The following is a 20,915-nucleotide window of genomic DNA, read 5'->3' on the forward strand; positions in this document are numbered from 1 at the left end:
CCTGTTTCGTAGCGCAAAATCATTTGTGTAATCATAATGTCAATTATTGGATTTATTTCACCCTAAACTCATCCAAAGAAAAAGGCACGTATCAGTAAAAAAAATAAAAATAAAGTCATATGGGCATGATTACAAAATCCGAAAATTGGGAGAAAAGTTGCAATTTCTCTCTCTCTCTCTCAATTTTCGGATATTGTAATCATGCCCATATGCCATTATTTATTTATTTTTTTTTTTAACTGATAAGTGCTTTTTCGTCTGATGAGTTTAGGGCGAAATAAATCCAGTAATTGACATTATAATTACATGAATGATTTTGCGTTACGAAACAGGTGCTGTCAAGAATTGTGAATGCCAACGTCCTTAAAGGAATAAACGGTAAGATAGTCAATATCTTGAAATGTGATAAATAGACTTTTTGTCATTTATTTGTTTTATGCTCTGTAGTAGTTACATCGAGCTTCATAAATTAAAGGATTGGTATGAATAAAAGGTGAAATTTAATTGAAGAAACATATTTTTTCACACACACACACACACACACACACACACACACACACACACACTATCCATATCCAGTGGTCAGGTCACAATTTGGGACAAACCGGCGAGGGATTTTTATCTTCTGCCCCCTCCCAAATCAATAAAGATTAGACCATTCCTGTAATGATCTGGTCCTTGTTGATTGCTGGTTCTATGCAGTTCTAGGAGGTCCACCCACCCAGGCATTACCTTCTTTCTTTGAAAAGGAGTTAGTTATCAGCTAATCACCTGAGGCGCAATCACGGACGGAGCTGCCCAAGCACTTGTTGCAGATCAGAATGCCTCTTCTCGGGGGCGCTGACTTCTAGACTTCCCACTTTGGTGTCACAATTCTCGCAGTAGGTTGGTTGGTTGTTTTTGTTTTACGGCATATCAACCCTTTCCGGGTTATTTAATGCTGAATTCAAAGATTTTGAAGAAAAATTTTTTTAATAGAATATATTTTTTGTTTTCATGTTGGTTTCTATTCAACCCATAGTTGGGATCCTAACAGGTACTACCACTCTGGGTCAGAGTGGACCTGGGAGCAATGGAAATTAAAGGGTGGCTCCACACTCCCCAAAGCCCACAAGCTGGGGCCTCACCATCGGATATAGTTTAAGGTCATATCCAGGACCCCCATTGAGGGACTTTTACCCTCTGCAGGGGGGCAGTCGGCGTATTCTAATGCCCCACCGACAGGGCCATCTCGCAGTAGGAGAGAGAACTAAATACCTTCACTTGGCACTTTGATGCATGCTCACAGTGTAGTATCTGTTCATGCATTGGATGTTCAAACCAGCTTGTGTTCGTTTTGGCTATTGGCCTGCGTGCCCTCAGTCTTCTTACTTGCTTCAGCTCAATCCAAGGACTTGCAGTATCTAAAATCCCTCCAACTTCAGTAGAAAGGTTGGGTAATTGCTAGTCGTCCGAGTCGCCTTTACCGGGAAACGCCGACGGGTACGTTTACAATTATTTTTGTATCAAGCCAAAGCGGTCCATCATGGGGCTGTTTATCCCCGCCTTCCGGCCTTGTGTCACACGTTGTTGGAATGAGAGTTAAATACAGACTTGTAGAGAGTGTGAAGTGACTGTATTAGTTTCGCCTTTTGGTATCGAGGTCGCGGTTTCAAGTTTCCGAAGGAGTGGTTAAAAATAAATGAATAAAAATAAAAGAACGCATGTACTGGTTCTACGCATTAAAAGTTTTTTTTTACGATCTTTTTATGTTTTTACAAGGAGTACAGGTGAAATAGAAAATATCCACTTCACCATGGCTGCCGTATCGGAAATTGCGAATCTGTGTTAATCAAAATATTCCCATACCTTTTAGCGGAATTTTTATTATCATTCATTAGCAGGCTGCCCAGCGTTGCCCGGTCGTAAAATATGCTTAAATATGATATTTTAATTTATGCCGATTTCGTATTGATAATTATATTGTACCCAATATATAGTAGTGCCCTACCCATCGTAGCCCGGCCGTAAAAGAGGCTTCAATATTATATTTTAATTCATGTAAATTCCGTATTTATTATTATAGAGCTTTTTCTTGATTACCATATTGTACCCAATATATAGTAGTATACTCGCTGGTTTATTTTCGCACAATTTTAAATATAATAAATAAGAATATCCAAAGATTTTTTTTTACTTTTAAGAATGTATAGCATGTATATATTTTTAAAATTAATGTCTATTTGGATATTTTAGATATAGGCACATTCTCAGAGAAATTAATAAATGTCTAACAGTTTGGAAAAATATGAATATTTTAAATTCAAACTGCATAATAAATACGAATCCAGTAGATGATATTGCCGATTTTTTTTTTTAAAACGTAGGTGCCAAAAAATCTTTGGGAGGTGGCTGTTGAAAATTGTGGAGTTTTAAAAAACAAATTGTGTATAAAAAATTATATAAAAGACAATATATTTAAAAAATTGCGTGAAAATAAGTTATTTATTAAAAAAAAAACAAAAAAAAAAACAAAAAACAATAAAATCATCTAAAAGTGTTTATGTGTAAAAAAAAAAAAAAAAAAAAATTAAAAACTACATTCGTAAAGTAAATAAATAAATTATATTTAAAATCAATACTGAAATAAAACCAACTCAGAATGGTTCGCCGTCTAGTTCTGTTTCTACTGCTAATCAGAATCATTTATTATGCTGGTTTGCAAAATAATAATAATAATAATAATAATAATAATAATAATAATAATATGACGGGTGCCATCAGCTAAGATCGAAACCAAAACATATAGCTTTACAGCCTTAATCGTTAACGTCTAACCTACATTCATACACATCGAAAAAAAAATAATTACACCATTAAAGATATAAATGTATATTTGCGCATGCGTATCAATAACACGTTTAGTCGACTTACGTCTGGCAAGTTCCAACTTTTTTTTTTTTTTTCGATTTTGACCTCTTAGCAGTTATTTGTTTTACAGGCCAAAGACAAAATCAGATTTCTTTCACATGTCCAAATCCCCTATATATCAAGTTTTACATCTATAGATCAAAAAGGTCATATATATATATATATATATATATATATATATATATATATATATATATGGTTCGTATTTTTATTGAGATGCATAGAATAAATATACACAGAATATGTCAAGGCAAAATAAACAGACAAAAAAAAAAAAAAAAAAACCACCCCAAAAAACAAGAAAACTTGTGAATATATTCTTCAGTTGAAATCATTAGTGTACACCAAAAATTACGGAAAATTAGCAGATATAATTTTAATAAATAAATGATGATGATGAGGAGGAGTGATTTTTGGAATATAATATTTTCTTTTCTTTCCATTACAGACACGTACGTCATGCAGATTTATTTTATGGGATAGGGTTATTTCTGGATATTTTTAAATCGCAATATGTTGTCTGACGATCTCTCTCTCTCTCTCATATATATATATATATATATATATCACCCTCACCACTTCCACCTCCTCCGTTGTGGATGGCTCAATTGTTATAGACGTGGACCTAGGGATAGCCAGAACGTGTTCAAGTTTCGCCAGATCATTTACTTTGCTATGTTGGGTGGTCCAATTTACAATAAAAGAAGAGGTACCATTTAAAATCGCCGCAAATCATTTTTTTTTGTTTGCATATTTTAAAACTAAACATTAATCAGAAGTGACTTTTCCAGGGCATTCATCGCCAAGACTAAATACCAGGTGACGTGATATTGTAAACAAACACAGATGGGATTTGTCATTGTTTTATTTATTTATTTATTTAGTATCTAATTGTTCCATTCGTGGCGGAGTTCTTCTACAAAAGATTGCAATTCGTATCCAAGCAGTGACTCAAATCAGATGGCGCAGTCGACGTGGCATCTTACAACAATGACTAAAAAGATTTCCAGGGTTATGTGAAAAGACCACCCAACATAGCAACATAGCAACCCACCCAACATAGCAAAGTAAATGATCTGACGAAACTTGAACACGTTCTGGCTATCCCTAGGTCCACGTCTATAACAATTGAGCCATCCACAACGGAGGAGGTGGAAGTGGTGAGGGTGACATTTAAAAACACAACTGCCCCATAAAGTTGTACGCATTCCACAAGTCGCAACCAGGCAAGCGAGACTGAATGAATTAAGTTACGTCGTGCGAGACAGGACAGCGACAATTTCGTGTCTTCATAAAAAAAAGTAGAACGTGAATGAATAACCATGTAGAGGTTGGCCCAGAAGCCACCGATAGATTTTTAGCCCTCCCCCCCACTTTTTTTAAAAAACTAAACAAACGCCACTTATCCAGACCCAAAGGCCACTCGAGGATAAGTGTTAATGAGTGTCAGGGTTAGCGGTGAGTCATTATAATGTTTGGTAACGATGATGGAAATTGAGCAGAATTTGATTATTTAAGAGGACGTCTCAACAAGTATTTGTTTATATTGGACTTGAAAACGGCCATATTGTTGTCAGCCTGCGGTATTATACTATACAGACGGACACTTCTAGAAAAGAAACTTTGCTCAGTTTTAAGTAGGCAGGCAGAGAAAGAGAGAGAGAGAGAAAGAAAGAGAAAGAGAGAGAGAAAGAGAGAGAAAGAGAGAGAAAAAGAGAGAGAAAGAGAGAGAAAAAGAGAGAGAAAGAGAGAGAAAGAGAGAGAAAAAGAGAGAGAAAGAGAGAGAGAGAGGGTGGATTATTAACAGTGATTTTAGTCTAGTTTTTGTTGTTTTTTTTCTCTTAGGAGAGAAGCTACCATAGATTGCAGCTCAGTCGAGCACCTCTTATGAAAATAATTACACAGAATAGCAATGTCTTTCTTATGAGAAATGGAAAGTAGGAAGGAGAAAATATCATCCACTAGATTTCGAATTCATGGCAAGAAAAGGATGCTCAGGAATTTTTTTAAACTCAGGAATTTGGACAGAATTTCGAACGGAACCTTTTATTTACTTTACGAGGGACTGCATGCTCTTGTTCCGTCAGCCATGACTGGCAGCGGTCCTAAGTAATTCGCAATTGTATTTTTTTGATCGCCCACACTGAGAATTGGACCTTCAGGAGAATATCATTTGAAGAAGGTCAGAGGTTACATTGACCGAAACATTGTGAAAATGACACTTGAGATGAGAACAGTAGTCCGAAGAATCCAAATAATACGAATAACCAATCTGCATCTCCAAAATTTGGAAGCACAATAGGGATTTGTTTAAAAAAATTTTTGAACAAAAAAAATTTCGAAAAAAAGAATGTTGAATAAAAAAAATAAAAAAAAATTGAAAAAAAAATATTGAAAAAAAAAAAAAATATTGAAAAAAAAATATTGAAAAAAAAAAAATATTGAAAAAAAAAAAATATTGAAAAAAAAAATATTGAAAAAAAAAATATTGAAAAAAAAAATATTGAAAAAAAAAATATTGAAAAAAAAAATATTGAAAAAAAAAAAAATTGAAAAAAAAAATATTGAAAAAAAAAATATTGAAAAAAAAAATATTGAAAAAAAAAATATTAAAAAAAAAATATTAAAAAAAAAATATTGAAAAAACGAAAATATTGAAAAAAAAAATATTGAAAAAAAAATATTGAAAAAAAAAACTTTTGAAAAAAAAAACTTTTGAAAAAAAAAACTTTTGAAAAAAAAAACTTTTGAAAAAAAAAACTTTTGAAAAAGAAAGAAAAAGGTTATTTATGAAAATTTATAACTTAAATGATTTCAATTTTCAGCTTCACAAGTTTCATGCAACTTCCAAAAACATTATCCATTGCAGGATCACTCGATTCCTGAGTCAGATATCCCCTCCCCCCAAGAAAAAGTTGCCAACAGACTGAAGCTAAAAACGATTTCAAAGATATTTTTTTTCAACAATAAATTCTTTTTCCATTTTTCTTTTTTTTTCTTTTTCTTTTTTTCTTTTTTTTCTTTTTTGGTAAACAAATCTCCATTGTCTTCATCATATGTTAAAATTCCATTCAGGTGTCATAAAAAATGATGAATTCATTCAAATTACAAAACTCTCAATGACTTTTATATTTTTATTGCAAGGGAGCCGTCATTTATCAAGGCCAGAAAGACAATCGAGGATAAGGGTTAATTAATGTAAGGTGATAATGTAATAGCAATCGGCAATGGTGAAAATTGGGTAGAATTTGGATTATCTAAAGGATGGCTCAACAAGAACTTGTTTACATTTGACTTGAAGATGACCATATTGTTGTCGGTCGAGAAGCAGGCCAACGGAACAGTGTTCCACAGGCGGGCAGTTCTGGGAAATAAGCTTAGTTCGTGGAATCTGCGTTTAGAGTTAAGCACGGTTAGAGAGTGGGAGAAATCGATTATAGTGGTTGTAGCTAGTCGAGTATTGTTTGTGAAAGTTTTGCAATGGGGGATCGTAGATTGGAGCTCAGTCGAGCACTTGCCGTGAAAATAACGATTGAGCAGAGACAGGGTAGCAACGTCTCTTCTGTGGGAAAGGTTGGAGGGAAGAGAAAAGGGCACCACCTATTAGATTTGGAAGCTGGTTTTGAACTCTGTCAAGGCAGAGGAGGGGCGAGAGTACTCCATTTTAGGGCATACGTATACAGATAAAGGACTGCATCGGCAGTGAGATACCTACTATTGTATTTACGTTGGCGCAGGAAATACACATGCACAGAGATCAGAAATAGTCACACAATTTTATTGGCATAAACATGAAAAGCAGAAGAAAAGATGTATAGGAAGAAAAAAAAAAAAAAATGGAAAAGAAAGAAAGAAAATCCGTGGCAGTAAGATTGGAACGAGACCGGCGAGTTGTTGAACTGGTTTTTGGGTTGCATTCTAAATTAGGCTAACAATAAATGACAACAAAATAGAAATGCTGAGTTTGGAAAAAAAACAAAAAAAAAAAACAAAAAAAAAACAAGAGGCGTTGAAACAAATTCCGAGTCTGTATGGAAATCATTTAGGACTTTTTTTTTTTTCAAAAAAAAAAAAAAAAAAAAAAAAAAAAGAAAAGAAAAAAAAACGAAAAAAAAACGAAGGCATAATGAGAGAGTGAGACTATGCTAGGCTCGCGTGTATGTGTGCGTGTCTGAGAGAGATAGAGAGAGAGAGTGAGAGTGAGAGAGAGAGTGAGAGTGAGAGTGAGAGTGAGAGTGAGAGAGAGAGAGTGAAAGAGAGAGAGAGAGTGAAAGAGAGAGAGAGAGAGTGAAAGAGAGAGAGAGAGAGTGAAAGAGAGAGAGAGTGAAAGAGAGATAGTGAAAGAGAGAGAGAGAGAGTGAAAGAGAGAGAGAGAGAGAGAGAGAGAGAGTGAAAGAGAGAGAGAGTGAAAGAGAGAGAGAGTGAAAGAGAGAGAGAGTGAAAGAGAGAGAGAGAGTGAAAGAGAGAGAGAGAGAGTGAAAGAGAGAGAGAGAGAGTGAAAGAGAGAGAGAGAGTGAAAGAGAGAGAGAGTGAGAGAGTGAAAGAGAGAGAGAGTGAAAGAGAGAGAGAGAGAGAGAGAGAGTGAAAGAGAGAGAGAGAGAGAGAGTGTGAGTGAGATTGTGAGAGAGAGAGTGAAAATATTAAGATGCTGAAAGAGAGGGTCAGTCAGAAAGATAGAGAGGAAGAGAGATAGTATGCCAATTGAACGAGATTTAAAACTGTAATTACGTAAAAACGCACAACTCAAAAAGATAAAAAATAAAAATAAAAAAATAAATTAAGTACTTGGGGTGGAGTTGATATACATATATTTACAAGGATGACGGTTACATAATATTCCCTAACACATCACGGAAAAGTTAAATATATATATATATATTAGAAGAATAAAAATGAATTTATGTATACACATTCAAATCAAAAACTATAAATTTGCCAAATGAGCCGATTCTCTCTCTCTCTCTCTCACACACATTATATATATAGCTTCGAGTATAAGATTATATGTAATCATTTCCACAACACACGTCGCAGCTCGCACAAGCTATGGAAGCCACAGACCTGAAATCTAAAATAAGAGTTTCGCTCTTTTTTGAGCTCATCATTTAGCACTCCAGCCGCGTCTCCTACCAATGTAGCTATTGAGAGATAGATGATAAAAATTTAATATTAAACAACCTGAAGAAATTAATTGAATTTGGGCATGCGCAGAAAGTAAAAATATGGCGGCAAGTTGAAATGAACATTTTGCATTTCAACTTGCCGATATATGTCTGTACGCGTTATTCATCCATCCAAACAAAGATTTTACTCGTTATAAACCATCCTTAGCATATGATTACTATTTCCTGTTAATTTCAGTATTATGTGACCAGCAGTTTAAGAGTTTATCGGTTAAATATTTACATACAGACAGACATACACACGCGTGCATCTACTGTTTTATCTATAAAGACAATCATTCTCATTGCTTCGTTATTCTTAGGCCAGTCTGGATGGTAAGAGTGTTCGCTAATAGGCCGGGTGACCAGGGTTCCATCCTCGGTTCCGTCATACTGTAATGTTATGACCCTTTAGGCTGTGATCATAGCGTAGTATCTGTTAATTGTGGCAAGCGGGTCAATGGTCAGAACATTATTATTATTGTTATTGTATTCTTATTAATTGATTTGGGCGACGGATGGTCGCTGGATCAGTTATTACGATTAGAAGAATAAACAATTAAATTGGTGAAGAAATGATTGACGTGTGAATCGTAAAAGGAATGTGAAAATAGATGTAAACATTATTTTGGGGGTTTTGAATAAACAAATAACTAGTTGTGGACATTAGGTTGGTCTGAGACACGTAATTAGGTGACGTAAGAGAACACGTGATGTAGTTAGTTTTGGAGAGATTCAGAGAGTTGAGAATTGACCACCAGAGCGGACAGACGTCTAGACAGGGGTGGACAGACAGCTAGAGAGCGAGCTGTAAGAATAGAAAATGTAGACGAACTGCAGATCCTGTGAAAACCATTTGAGACAACTGTAATAAATTTATATTATAAAAATATAAAGAGTTGTTTTATGGTTTCACAAATAAGAACAGATGTCTCAATTGGATGGTGCTGATCGTTTCATGGTTCGTCACGGAGCAGCAGGAAGTTAAAAGAACTCAACAAAAAGGTATGAAGCATATATTATTCTTCTTATATATGAACTGCAAAAATATTCCGTGTGATAAGTCTGATACAACATGACTTGGTTTACACGTCAATATCATGTCCTCCTCGCTATACAACATAATACGATTTATACGTTTATTATCTGTCTGTTATAAGAACAATATCTCACATCCACTAGATAACACATGGCACGTTTTAATATATCATCTCTTCAAATATAAATCAATATACAACAATACCAAAAAACTAAAAAATGGTACTTGACATCCCCTTGCATTATTATATAAGGTGACGATTAAGGATAAGGGGAAAAACGGCGCTCTCGTCTACTGCACGGGAAAAAGAGATGAATATTAGTGCGAACACTTACGAAGTACAATTTTCCCATCAGTTTTGACGGAGAGTTTACACTTGTATTATAGAAACTGATATGTTGACAAAAAAGTTCTTGCGGTTTTTGACTTAAATTCAGATGAATATATCTCGGCTCAAATACAAATTTATTGATCGAAATAAACATCAGAATCAACGCATTCTTGCCAACGCAAAACAAGTGTATTTATGCCAATAACATAAAAATTATTATCTTTAAGAGTTTCGTCGATGCCACAAAATTTCTTAAACCACCATTGTGCTGTGCGTTCGGTAGTGGTTCCTGGGCCAAACGCTTCGTTGATATCATGAGCTGTTTCATCGGCTTTTCGGCCTAGCTTGAATTGAAATAAGAAAATTGTGCGAATTTACTTTTTTCCATCTTGTATGCAACGTTATTTTCAAACGATTGAAATTTAAACGATTAGATCGAGCGAAAACACCTTTTAAAATGAGATATAATGCAAAGGTATTATCACGAAAACTTACTTGAAAATACATCATTTGAAATCAAAATTAAACATTCCGGAAGAACTTTTTTCTCAACCTAATACATAAAGAAAAGTGGATGGCAAAAAAAAAAAAAAAAAAAAAAAAAAAAAAGGTGACCGAATAAACGACGCCATGAAAATAACATTAAGAAAATTAATGGGCGTAAGTATTTTTAAATGTGTCCACGCATCTGTCCGTGAGGCACTGTCGGTCGGCAGATCTCTTCATTTTTTTTTTTTTTTTTTTTTTTTTTCACTTGGAATAACGTTCGCAACTCGCAGACTCGACGGTCGCGCCTTAAAGAATGCACGCGTTTGTTTTCTTTGTCAGACGTCGAATTCTCAAGGACCCTTTGTTGGATTTTCCGCATTCCAGAGGAATCGGCATAATCTTTGGAGAATTTCCTTCCGCCGTTCCGCTGAATGGTACCTAACCATTCCAGTAATTTCAAGAATTGTTTAATACCCCCCCTTCTATTCACTGCTTCCTAGAGCGAGATTAATTAATTAGAAAAAAAAAAAAAAAAAAAAAAAAAAGAAAGAAAGCCTGGAACTTGTATTTTTAATCTTGCTTAAGCTTTTATCGAATCTGGCAATTACTTGATATAGATAACGACCGAGAAATCGAAATTATATATATATATATATATATATATATATATATATATATATATATATACACGTGCGCGCACACACGCACACACACACACACACACACACACACACACACACACATAAGGTGCTTTAAATAAGTTTCCAGATTTTTTTCGTATGGACACTTATTGATAGTATCCACATGAAACTAGTCCCTTTCGAAGTAATCCCCTCCGGCTGCAATGCTGTTGTTGCACCATTCCAACAATTCTGGGAAGGCCCCATTTAAGTCCTTTTGTGTGAGCGTGTACAATGACCTTGGTCACAGACTCTTTCATCTCCTCAATTGTCTCATAACGGCAGTCTCTAAGGTTTTTCTTGAGTTTAGGGAATAACCAAAAGTCACAGGGAGCAAGGTTTGGGCTATAAGGAGGGTGGGGAACTGTTATGCTGCCTATTTTGTTCAAATAGTCTGTGACAGGGATGAAACACCTTTGATACAAACTTCACACACATTTTCCACAACTTCCGTTCCTCGCAAATAATTGTGCGTACAGTTCTCACACTGACATCAAACTGCACTTAATTGCCTTTATAGACACGCAACGGTCGTTAGCCATGAGATTTTTTATTTGGCCAAAATAATTGAGGTGTTATGACGTAACTCCTTAATGTATCGCATTAGCGCTATAATTATTTTGTTATGGTAATGTTTTAAGCTCTATTTATAAAGACATCCAAATAGTTCAGTTCATAGAACATTAGACTAGCGATCTCAAGATTTCGGTTTATTTATTGGAAATTTATTATTTAGTAATTTAGTTTGCAATATTTTCTAATCCTAAAAAAGTTGAAACATTCGTTTAAAAATATTAACTGGCAGACCAGCACACACAGAAAAGGTGCCCCTTGTATTATGAATGGATTAAAGCCTTCCGATCTAAACATTTTAAGACATCTCAAGCGCGAACATGAGCTCTTTTTATTCTATGCCGTGTCTATCACTCCTTTCGGTCTCTCTTTCTCAACAGTCAGAGATTATAAAGCTGACTATGAAACAGAAGATTGAAAAAAAGTCTATTATAAACAATAGGGATTATCTCTACAAGTATTAATACTACTTAACCGTTAAATGGAATAGAGAAAGAAGGGGGGAGATGCAAAGAAGAGGAAGAAGAGATTGAGAAATGTCGCGTGTTGAGACTGTGCACACGCGTGCATGCAGGCGGTCAGCAGGGTAAAGTAACCAGCCCAGGGGTGCAGATCTGTCAAAACTGATGTCGCCAGAGGTGAATATGCCAAGTAGCTGACCTCACAGCTGCTGGGTTAAACACCTGCAAGAGAACCGGTCGATATAAACAAATGAGACGAGAGAGAGAGAGAGAGAGAGAGAGAGAGAGAGAGAGAGTCAAAGAGCGAGGATAAACCACAAATTACATCGCTGCTCTGTGTGGCTAAAATCCGCCCATCTCCTGCCCCCCTTCCTGTCTACCAACTGAAGCGCGCACCACAGAGCGAAAAATAAACGAGTGTTTTATATTTTTCTTACAAACGATTTATTTTTTTGTTGCGAGTTCTTTTCTTGGCTAACGAGAAACTGTTATTTGTTGAACTCGACTGCATCACAGAGAGAAAGGTAGTAACATTTAACCTTCTTATGATGACGTCAGACGCCTATTGTTGAGCGTCACTCACAGTCTTTATTTTTTACCATGGTAGTTACCACTTATCAAGGCCCGGAGGCCACTCGGGGATGTGGGTTATTGCGTGTAAAGTAATAAATGGGACAATATCGTAGTAATCGTTAGTAAAGGATATCTGATAAAGTGTCTTACTTAAGGGGCGGTTTCTCAGGAACTTGTTTATGTTGGACTTGAAGACATCCAAGTTGTAGCCAGGTGGGAAACGGGCAAACGGAAGAGAGTTCCACAGGCGTGCACTTCTAAGAAAGAAGTTTTGTTCATGAAATCTACGTTTTGATTTAGCACAGTGGGGAAATTATTGACAGCGGTTTCAGCTAAGCAGGTGTTTTTCATGAAAGATTGGCGAGGGGGGGGGACCAGAGATTAGAGCTCAGACGAGCACTTGCCATGGAAATAACGATAAAGCAAAGACAGGCTCGCAACGTCTCTTCTGTGGAAAAGAGGTTGCAGAGAAGAGAAAAGGGCACCCCCTACTAAGCTACGAAGTCTATTTTATACTCTGTCAAGGCAGGATAAGCTGTTTTTAGCAGCTCCTGTCCAGATGTGGCAGCAGTAATCTATCCTTGGACGTACTTAGCTTTTATATAGATAGAAAATTGCATCAGCAGTGAGGTATCTACTGGAGCGGTAGAAGGATCCCATCATTTTTCCAGCGACCTTGGCAACAGATTTGATATATGTGTTCCATTTCAGGTCAGGAGTAAAAGACAAGTCAGCAATTCTTCAGAATTGTTCAATTTATTCATGCTTTCTTTAGCCCAGCTCGTTTGATCTAGTGGTGTTCACCAATTCGATGTTCAGGTGTCTCGTCATATTCCAGTAGCTTTTTATCTTTATTTTAATTTTAATACAAGAACCGCAGGTTTGTGAACTCTCTTCCTGTTAACTGTTTTCCTCCTAGCTGTGGCCTTGGTTTTTGAAGATTAATGAACACTTTTTGGCTTTGCATTAATGAGCTTTCGTTTTTTTTTTTTTTTTTTTTTTTTTTAACTCCTAACGTCAAGTGGCCTCATATTATGTCTGGAGTACTGCTCACTAAAAAAGAGCAAATAGTCAGACTACATTACGCCCCAAAGGTTAATAACCATTCATGTAATACTAAAAAGTATTTAGTTTTCTCTCACTGCAAGAACTGTAACAGCAGGATCGGAAAGTGTGATTGAGAAGTCAGCGCCTCCGATTGGGGGGGGGGAGATGCACTCTTATCTGCAAAAAAGTGCTTAGACATCCCCATCGGCATTCCCTAATGAGGGCGCATCAAGCGATTAGCCATAAACTACCCCTCCCCCTTCTCAAAGAGAGAAGGCAAAGTCTCGGAGGGCGGACCTCCTAGAACTGCACAGAACTTTACACCCACCACAAAATCAACAGGGACCCGGATCATTACAAGAATGGCCTAGTCTCTGTTGATTTTGGGGGCCCAGGATAAAGATCCCTGGCCGGGTGAGCTATAGTAAAGACTACTCTTTCTGTGTGTTTCATATTTAGAAGAGAACTAGCAGAAAGACTGACGTTGCTCGGGATTGAATGAGGTCAACGATTGTTTCACACTTTCAATACTTCTCTTGTCATCAAAATCGATGAAATCGCCCATTTTTTTTTTTTTCATTACGTCGATTGATTGCTTACTCTAGTCGGGAACTCAAAGCGTTGCACTGGGAGGAAACTTCACATGCCTCCCCGCAGTGACTTAGTCCAAAATACATTGCAGGCTACATTGCACTGTAGAGAACCTACTGTTGATTTTATTTTTATATATTTATTTTTATTATATTATTGGCCTGAATTAAAGTTTAAAATGCAAATGTGAAGTATCATGGTTTAATTGTGTTCTAAATAGAATATTTATTTCAAACATGCCCCTGTTTTATAAAATGTCTACTTTTGATTTTATACGCTGGGCCCTTCTGCTTGTGCAGTGATAAAACTTCTCAAATGCACTTGTGATGTTATGCTGTATAATTGTGTCAACTTTCGTCAAAATCGGACCGTTTCTTCTTTAATCGATTATCGATTTTTGATACTTATCAGCGGCATTCCGATACAAAACCTATCTAAGAGCACTCTCAGGCACATAGAGTACATTTGTGCGAAATTAAAAAAAATCGACTCAGCCATTTTGGAGTCTGCAAGAAACGAACTCACACGCGCGCGCGCACAAACTGCCTTTATATATAATTAGAGATAAAAATAAAATTAATTTTTAAGAATTAAGCGGAACCTGTGCACTCGCGTTGCCCGGGATAAATGAATAACCCAAGAAATCCTGCTCTCATCTCTGAATCCCATAAAAGTATTTTACTGGATTTTTTAGATGCGAGAATTTTTATATGGATTTAAAAACTTTTTTTTTTGGGGGGGAGGGGGGTAATTATAAATAAAATCTATACACAAACAATAGAACGAAGGTGTTATTGTTTCCTTAAGAAAAAAAGCATTTTCTAATAAAATTATTTTACTTCATTTGTAAAAACATCAGCTTTTACTTGAAGAGTAAACAAATATTGTGTCGGCATATTGCTGGCTCTGGATTTAAATAATAATCTTATATATATATATTATATATATATATATATATATATATATATATATAAAGCATAATATTTCCCCAAGTTCAAAATACCAAGTTTTCTCAGTTGGTCATTTATTACACTTCAAAATGTATTCATTGCAATATTGTTTCGTATTGTGACTAACAAGTCTGCAAAATTATGTTATTACTGCATATTTAGTCACAAACTCATCAGATGTTTAATTAAAAAAATTTTTTTTTATAAAAACATCATTTTGGACACCTTACATGATTTATGTAATCGACACACCGACATACTCTGCCGTTCCTTCTCACTCACGAAGATTATTATACTACATTATATATGCTCTGGAATCCAATAAAAAGGAATTCATTGAGCTTGGACTTTGTCAAAATTTATATATATATATATATATATATATATATATATATATATATATATATATATAATATCTTTTTCATTATAAAAAATTATTTATGAGAAGGATTTTTTTAATCCATTACGATTAGTATTTACAACCCGAGTACGTTTCAGTAAATGATTAACACATACACGTGTGTCGTGTGTGTGTGTACTGACGAATCACCGCAGATCAAGACACTAAAGAAAATGGCTAAGTATATTCGTCGTAACTAAATATTACTTTATACAAAATCTTGTTTGGAAATAGCGCCGAGAAGCTTGTGAAACCATTTTTATACGAGTCCACACCGGTTCATTTTGGTATAAATATACATTTATATGACGCATTTTCGGGCACAGAAAGATGGAATGCAATTCTAACAAGAAACTGAACATGTCCAAATTTGCCACGTGTTTGAAAGCGAAAGTGAAAGTAGAAATGGATCTGTGTTACGTTGGGGAATTCCTTTTCTTCGTTGATCTTATGACGAATTATATTTAAGCAAACATTCAACATCGTTGATTAATGATGAGTGTAGAGGAAAGGGAGACATATGCATTGATCTGGAGATGTTCTGAAATGGGGTCGACAAGATCAGTTGTCTAGGGTGAGGTGTTTTCTCAAATGCTTTCAGTAAGGGAGTGTGTGCGGAAGTAAGAAAATGGATTGATAGACGAGAAGAGGAAGTATTACAAATCGTTAGAGAAATAAAATGATGATAGAAGAGAAAGTGAGAAAGAGATTGGAAAAGAGAAGAGGGAATAGATGAGAGAGGGAGAGAGAAAGAGAGAGAGAGAGGGAGGGGGGATTACAGTCAATAGAGATAAGGGAAGAATACAGGAAACAGAGTGAGAGAGAGAGAGAATACAGGAAAGAGAGAGAGAGAATACAGGAAAGAGAGAGAGAGAGAGAGAGAGAGAGAGAATACAGGAAAAAGAGTGAGAGAGAGAATACAGGAAAAAGAGTGAGAGGGAGAATACAGGAAAAAGAGTGAGAGGGAGAATACAGGAAAAAGAGTGAGAGGGAGAATACAGGAAAAAGAGTGAGAGGGAGAATACAGGAAAAAGAGTGAGAGAGAGAATACAGGAAAAAGAGTGAGAGAGAGAATACAGGAAAAAGAGTGAGAGAGAGAATACAGGAAAAAGAGTGAGAGAGAGAATACAGGAAAAAGAGTGAGAGAGAGAATACAGGAAAAAGAGTGAGAGAGAGAATACAGGAAAAAGAGTGAGAGAGAGAATAAAGGAAAAAGAGTGAGAGGGAGAATACAGGAAAAAGAGTGAGAGGGAGAATACAAGAGAGACGAATACAGGAAATAGGGAGAGAGAGAGAGACGAATACAGGAAAGAGAGAGAGACGAATACAGGAAAGAGAGAGAGAGAGACGAATATAGGAAAGAGAGAGAGAGACGAATATAGGAAAGAGAGAGAGAGACGAATACAGGAAAGAGAGAGAGAGACGAATACAGGAAAGAGAGAGAGAGAGACGAATACAGGAAAGAGAGAGAGACGAATACAGGAAAGAGAGAGAGACGAATACAGGAAAGAGAAAGAGACGAATACAGGAAAGAGAGAGAGACGAATACAGGAAAGAGAGAGAGACGAATACAGGAAAGAGAGAGAGAGACGAATACATGAAAGAGAGAGAGAGAAGAATACATGAAAGAGAGAGAGAGAAGAATACATGAAAGAGAGAGAGAAGAATACATGAAAGAGAGAGAAGAATACATGAAAGAGAGAGAGAGAGAAGAATACATGAAAGAGAGAGAGAGAAGAATACATGAAAGAGAGAGAGAGAAGAATACATGAAAGAGAGAGAGAGAGAGAGAAGAATACAGGAAAGAGAGAGAGACGAATAGAGGAAAGAGAGAGAGACGAATACAGGAAAGAGAGAGAGAAGAATACATGAAAGAGAGAGAGAGAAGAATACAGGAAAGAGAGAGAGACGAATACAGGAAAGAGAGAGAGACGAATACAGGAAAAAGAGAGAGAAGAATACAGGAAAAAGAGAGAGAGAGAAGAATACATGAAAGAGAGAGAGAGAGAAGAATACAGGAAAGAGAGAGAGAGAAGAATACAGGAAAGAGAGAGAGAGAAGAATACAGGAAAGAGAGAGAGAGAGACAAGAATACAGGAAAGAGAGAGAGAGAAGAATACAGGAAAGAGAGAGAGAGAAGAATACAGGAAAGAGAGAGAGAGAAGAATACAGGAAAGAGAGAGAGAGAGAAGAATACAGGAAAGAGAGAGAGAGAAGAATACAGGAAAGAGAGAGAGAGAGAGAAGAATACAGGAAAGAGAGAGAGAAGAATACAGGAAAGAGAGAGAGAAGAATACAGGAAAGAGAGAGAGAAGAATACAGGAAAGAGAGAGAGAAGAATACAGGAAAGAGAGAGAGAGAAGAATACAGGAAAGAGAGAGAGAGAAGAATACAGGAAAGAGAGAGAGAGAGAAGAATACAGGAAAGAGAGAGAGAGAGAGAAGAATACAGGAAAGAGAGAGAGAAGAATACAGGAAAGAGAGAGAGAGAGAAGAATACAGGAAAGAGAGAGAGAGAAGAATACAGGAAAGAGAGAGAGAGAGAAGAATACAGGAAAGAGAGAGAGAGAGAGAGAGAGAGAAGAATACAGGAAAGAGAGAGAGAGAAGAATACAGGAAAGAGAGAGAGAGAGAATAATACAGGAAAGAGAGAGAGAGAGAGAAGAATACAGGAAAGAGAGAGAGAGAGAAGAATACAGGAAAGAGAGAGAGAGAGAAGAATACAGGAAAGAGAGAGAGAGAAGAATACAGGAAAGAGAGAGAGAGAGAAGAATACAGGAAAGAGAGATAGAGAAGAATACAGGAAAAAGAGAGAGAGAAGAATACAGGAGAGAGAGAGAGAGAGAATACAGGAAAGAGAGAGAGAGAAGAATACAGGAAAGAGAGAGAGAGAGAGAAGAATACAGGAAAGAGAGAGAGAGAGAAGAATACAGGAAAGAGAGAGAGAGAGAAGAATACAGGAAAGAGAGAGAGAGAAGAATACAGGAAAGAGAGAGAGAGAGAAGAATACAGGAAAGAGAGAGAGAGAAGAATACAGGAAAGAGAGAGAGAGAGAGAGAAGAATACAGGAAAGAGAGAGAAGAGTACAGGAAAGGGAGAGAGAGAGAGACAAGAATACAGGAAAGAGAGAGAGAAGAATACAGGAAAGAGAGAGAGAGAGACAAGAATACAGGAAAGAGAGAGAGAAGAATACAGGAAAGAGAGAGAGAGAGAAGAATACAGGAAAGAGAGAGAGAGAAGAATACAGGAAAGAGAGAGAGAAGAATACAGGAAAGAGAGAGAGAAGAATACAGGAAAGAGAGAGAGAGAAGAATACAGGAAAGAGAGAGAGAGAAGAATACAGGAAAGAGAGAGAGAGAAGAATACAGGAAAGAGAGAGAGAGAGAGAGAAGAATACAGGAAAGAGAGAGAGAAGAATACAGGAAAGAGAGAGAGAGAGAAGAATACAGGAAAGAGAGAGAGAGAGAAGAATACAGGAAAGAGAGAGAGAGAAGAATACAGGAAAGAGAGAGAGAAGAATACAGGAAAGAGAGAGAGAAGAATATTCCTGACTAGAAAGGAAGAGAAGCAATATATACATACACATGTCACTACTAAATCATATGACGTATTACATTGCTTGAAGTGGCCCCTATTGACCCTGTGATTCAGATCCGTATGATATTCGAATATCGATGACGAACAACAGATGGGGAGAGGGGGGGGGAAGGCTGATGATGATTGGAAAAAAAAAAAGAAAAGACAGATAACGAGAACGATTTTAACAAAATTCACTCAACAACAATCATCTTCCAGAATTCCTCCATGTTTAGTTTTAGCGGCTTAACGCGTCAACGCCCGCGGAAATTCCACGGTGAACTAAAAAGAAAAAGTGTTTACTTTTATCATTTAACTTTTTTTTTTTTTTTTTTACAAAGGAGTCACTTCTTATCAAGGCCCAGAGGCCACTCGAGAATAATGGGTTATGAGTGTATGGTACAATTCCTTATTCCGTACTAAATTCCCTATTCCGATTCTTTATAAATATCGAAATATTTAAATATAAAAGTAACAAAATACAGTACAGTATATAATACACATGTATATGATCAAATAGCATTATAAACAACACCGTAAAGCGGGGCAAATACCGTAACCAGGGGCCGAAAACGTATTCCACACCGTAACCTGAAAAAACCGTATCCTAGGGTCATTGTATCCTGGGGTTCTACTTTAATATACTTTTAATACATACATTTCTGCAAATATTTATTTCAACAGTGCTCAGTGCGTGAGTAGAGCTTGGTCGTACTAGAAAATATACTTACGGCAAGCAAGCTACATAGAAACGTTTGTATTTCACTCCAAGAAAGGGATTCATTAGTATGGTGAATCCTTCCGGGAATGAAACAAATGTTCCTGCATAGCTTGCTCGTCATAGCGATTAATATTGCATTTTTTTTTTACACAAGCATCACCACTTATCAAGGCCCAGAGGCCACTCAAGGATAAGGGTTAAAGAGTGTGCAGTAGTAAATTGGACAATATAGTAATCGGTAGTAATGGAAATTCGGTAAATTTGTTAAGTTAAGTGGGTGGAACGGCTCATCAAGAACTTGTTTACATTGGACTTGAAGACAACCAAGTGTAGTCAGCTGGAAAGTAGGCAAACGGAAGACGTGGAGTATATGCACAGGCGTGCAGTTCTAAGAAAGAAACTTCGTTCTTGGAATCTACGTTTAGGTTTAGGCACAGATAAAGAGTGGGGGAAATTATTAATAGTGTTTTCAGCTAGATGAGTGTTTCTTGTGAAAGTTTGGCGAGGACGGACCATAGATTAGAGCTCAGACGAGCATTTGCATATGTAAAGATTTTCATTTCTCGTTTGTGTTGATGACGTAATGGATAAAAGCTCGGGCTGTCAAAAATAGTAAAGCAACAAAAAAAGAGCAGGTGTCCATTTCAGACTGAAGTATTCACATTTCTAACCACACTGGAGAGCTGTAACACAGCGAAACAGTTTGCTTGTCGATAACTGTTGTTGAATTTGACAAGTAGAAGCATTTAAAACCATTTTTATTCGCTTCAAACAAGACACATTGTTGCCGGGACCTAACAAGCTACTGTGATTGGAGGGAGGCAGATTTATAGTGGGGCATTTAAAATCATATAGCAAGATGTTTGTTTACATTACATTTAAATTTTTGCAAGAAAAACAGAGCTAAGAAAACAGGAAGCAAAGATGAAATTCCAAAGACAAGCGATTCGAGGTAAGGAATTATTAGAGTAGAAATTTTTCCTATATCTTCTCGTATCTGAGAACCTCTACAGCGAAGGGGGTGGGATTTTGTTTCTAGTCAAGCTAATCGAGTGGGAGTATTTACGTTGAGGAAGGTGCGCATGCAATAAGTCTGCCGAAGCACAGATGCAACACTGTGCCCATGAGACAGTGGTGCATTAGTCTATATATGGATAAAAGTGAGAATGTGTGTGTGTGAGGACACTTCTCAACCTTAATTTTTTATCTACAGGCTTGAAATTTGGTATATGGGGTATTCAGATATGTAGAAAACTAATCGGTTTTCATCCGGAAAAAGGGCTGCTAAGGGGTGAAAATTAAAAATTGGTACTTGGGAGTCATCGGATTTTTAACTGTAAACTGTTTCATGAGGTTTGAAAACACCTTTTAAAGATCATGGCAAGACGGTCTAATATTTATCGTACTTGACTT

At 36.4% G+C, this 20,915-nt stretch overlaps 2 protein-coding genes across 8 annotated transcripts in view; one reads left to right on the plus strand and one right to left on the minus strand.

The window, feature by feature from the left end:
• LOC145261088 (septin-5-like) overlaps positions 1-20,915 on the minus strand; it is a 494,396-nt gene that overhangs the window by 203,129 nt on the left and 270,352 nt on the right. The gene's annotated exons all lie outside the window — the stretch shown is intronic.
• LOC145261284 (uncharacterized) lies at positions 17,746-19,060 on the plus strand (the record flags this gene model as incomplete). The annotated part of the gene is made up of 1 exon (XM_080119774.1): positions 17,746-19,060. A coding segment is annotated over one exon (1,011 nt), but the record flags the coding sequence as incomplete, so codon positions are not given.

Source organism: Euprymna scolopes, chromosome 37, assembly GCF_053919585.1.
Source record: "Euprymna scolopes isolate OS-2025 chromosome 37, ASM5391958v1, whole genome shotgun sequence".
Taxonomy (NCBI): Eukaryota; Metazoa; Mollusca; class Cephalopoda; order Sepiida; family Sepiolidae; genus Euprymna; species Euprymna scolopes.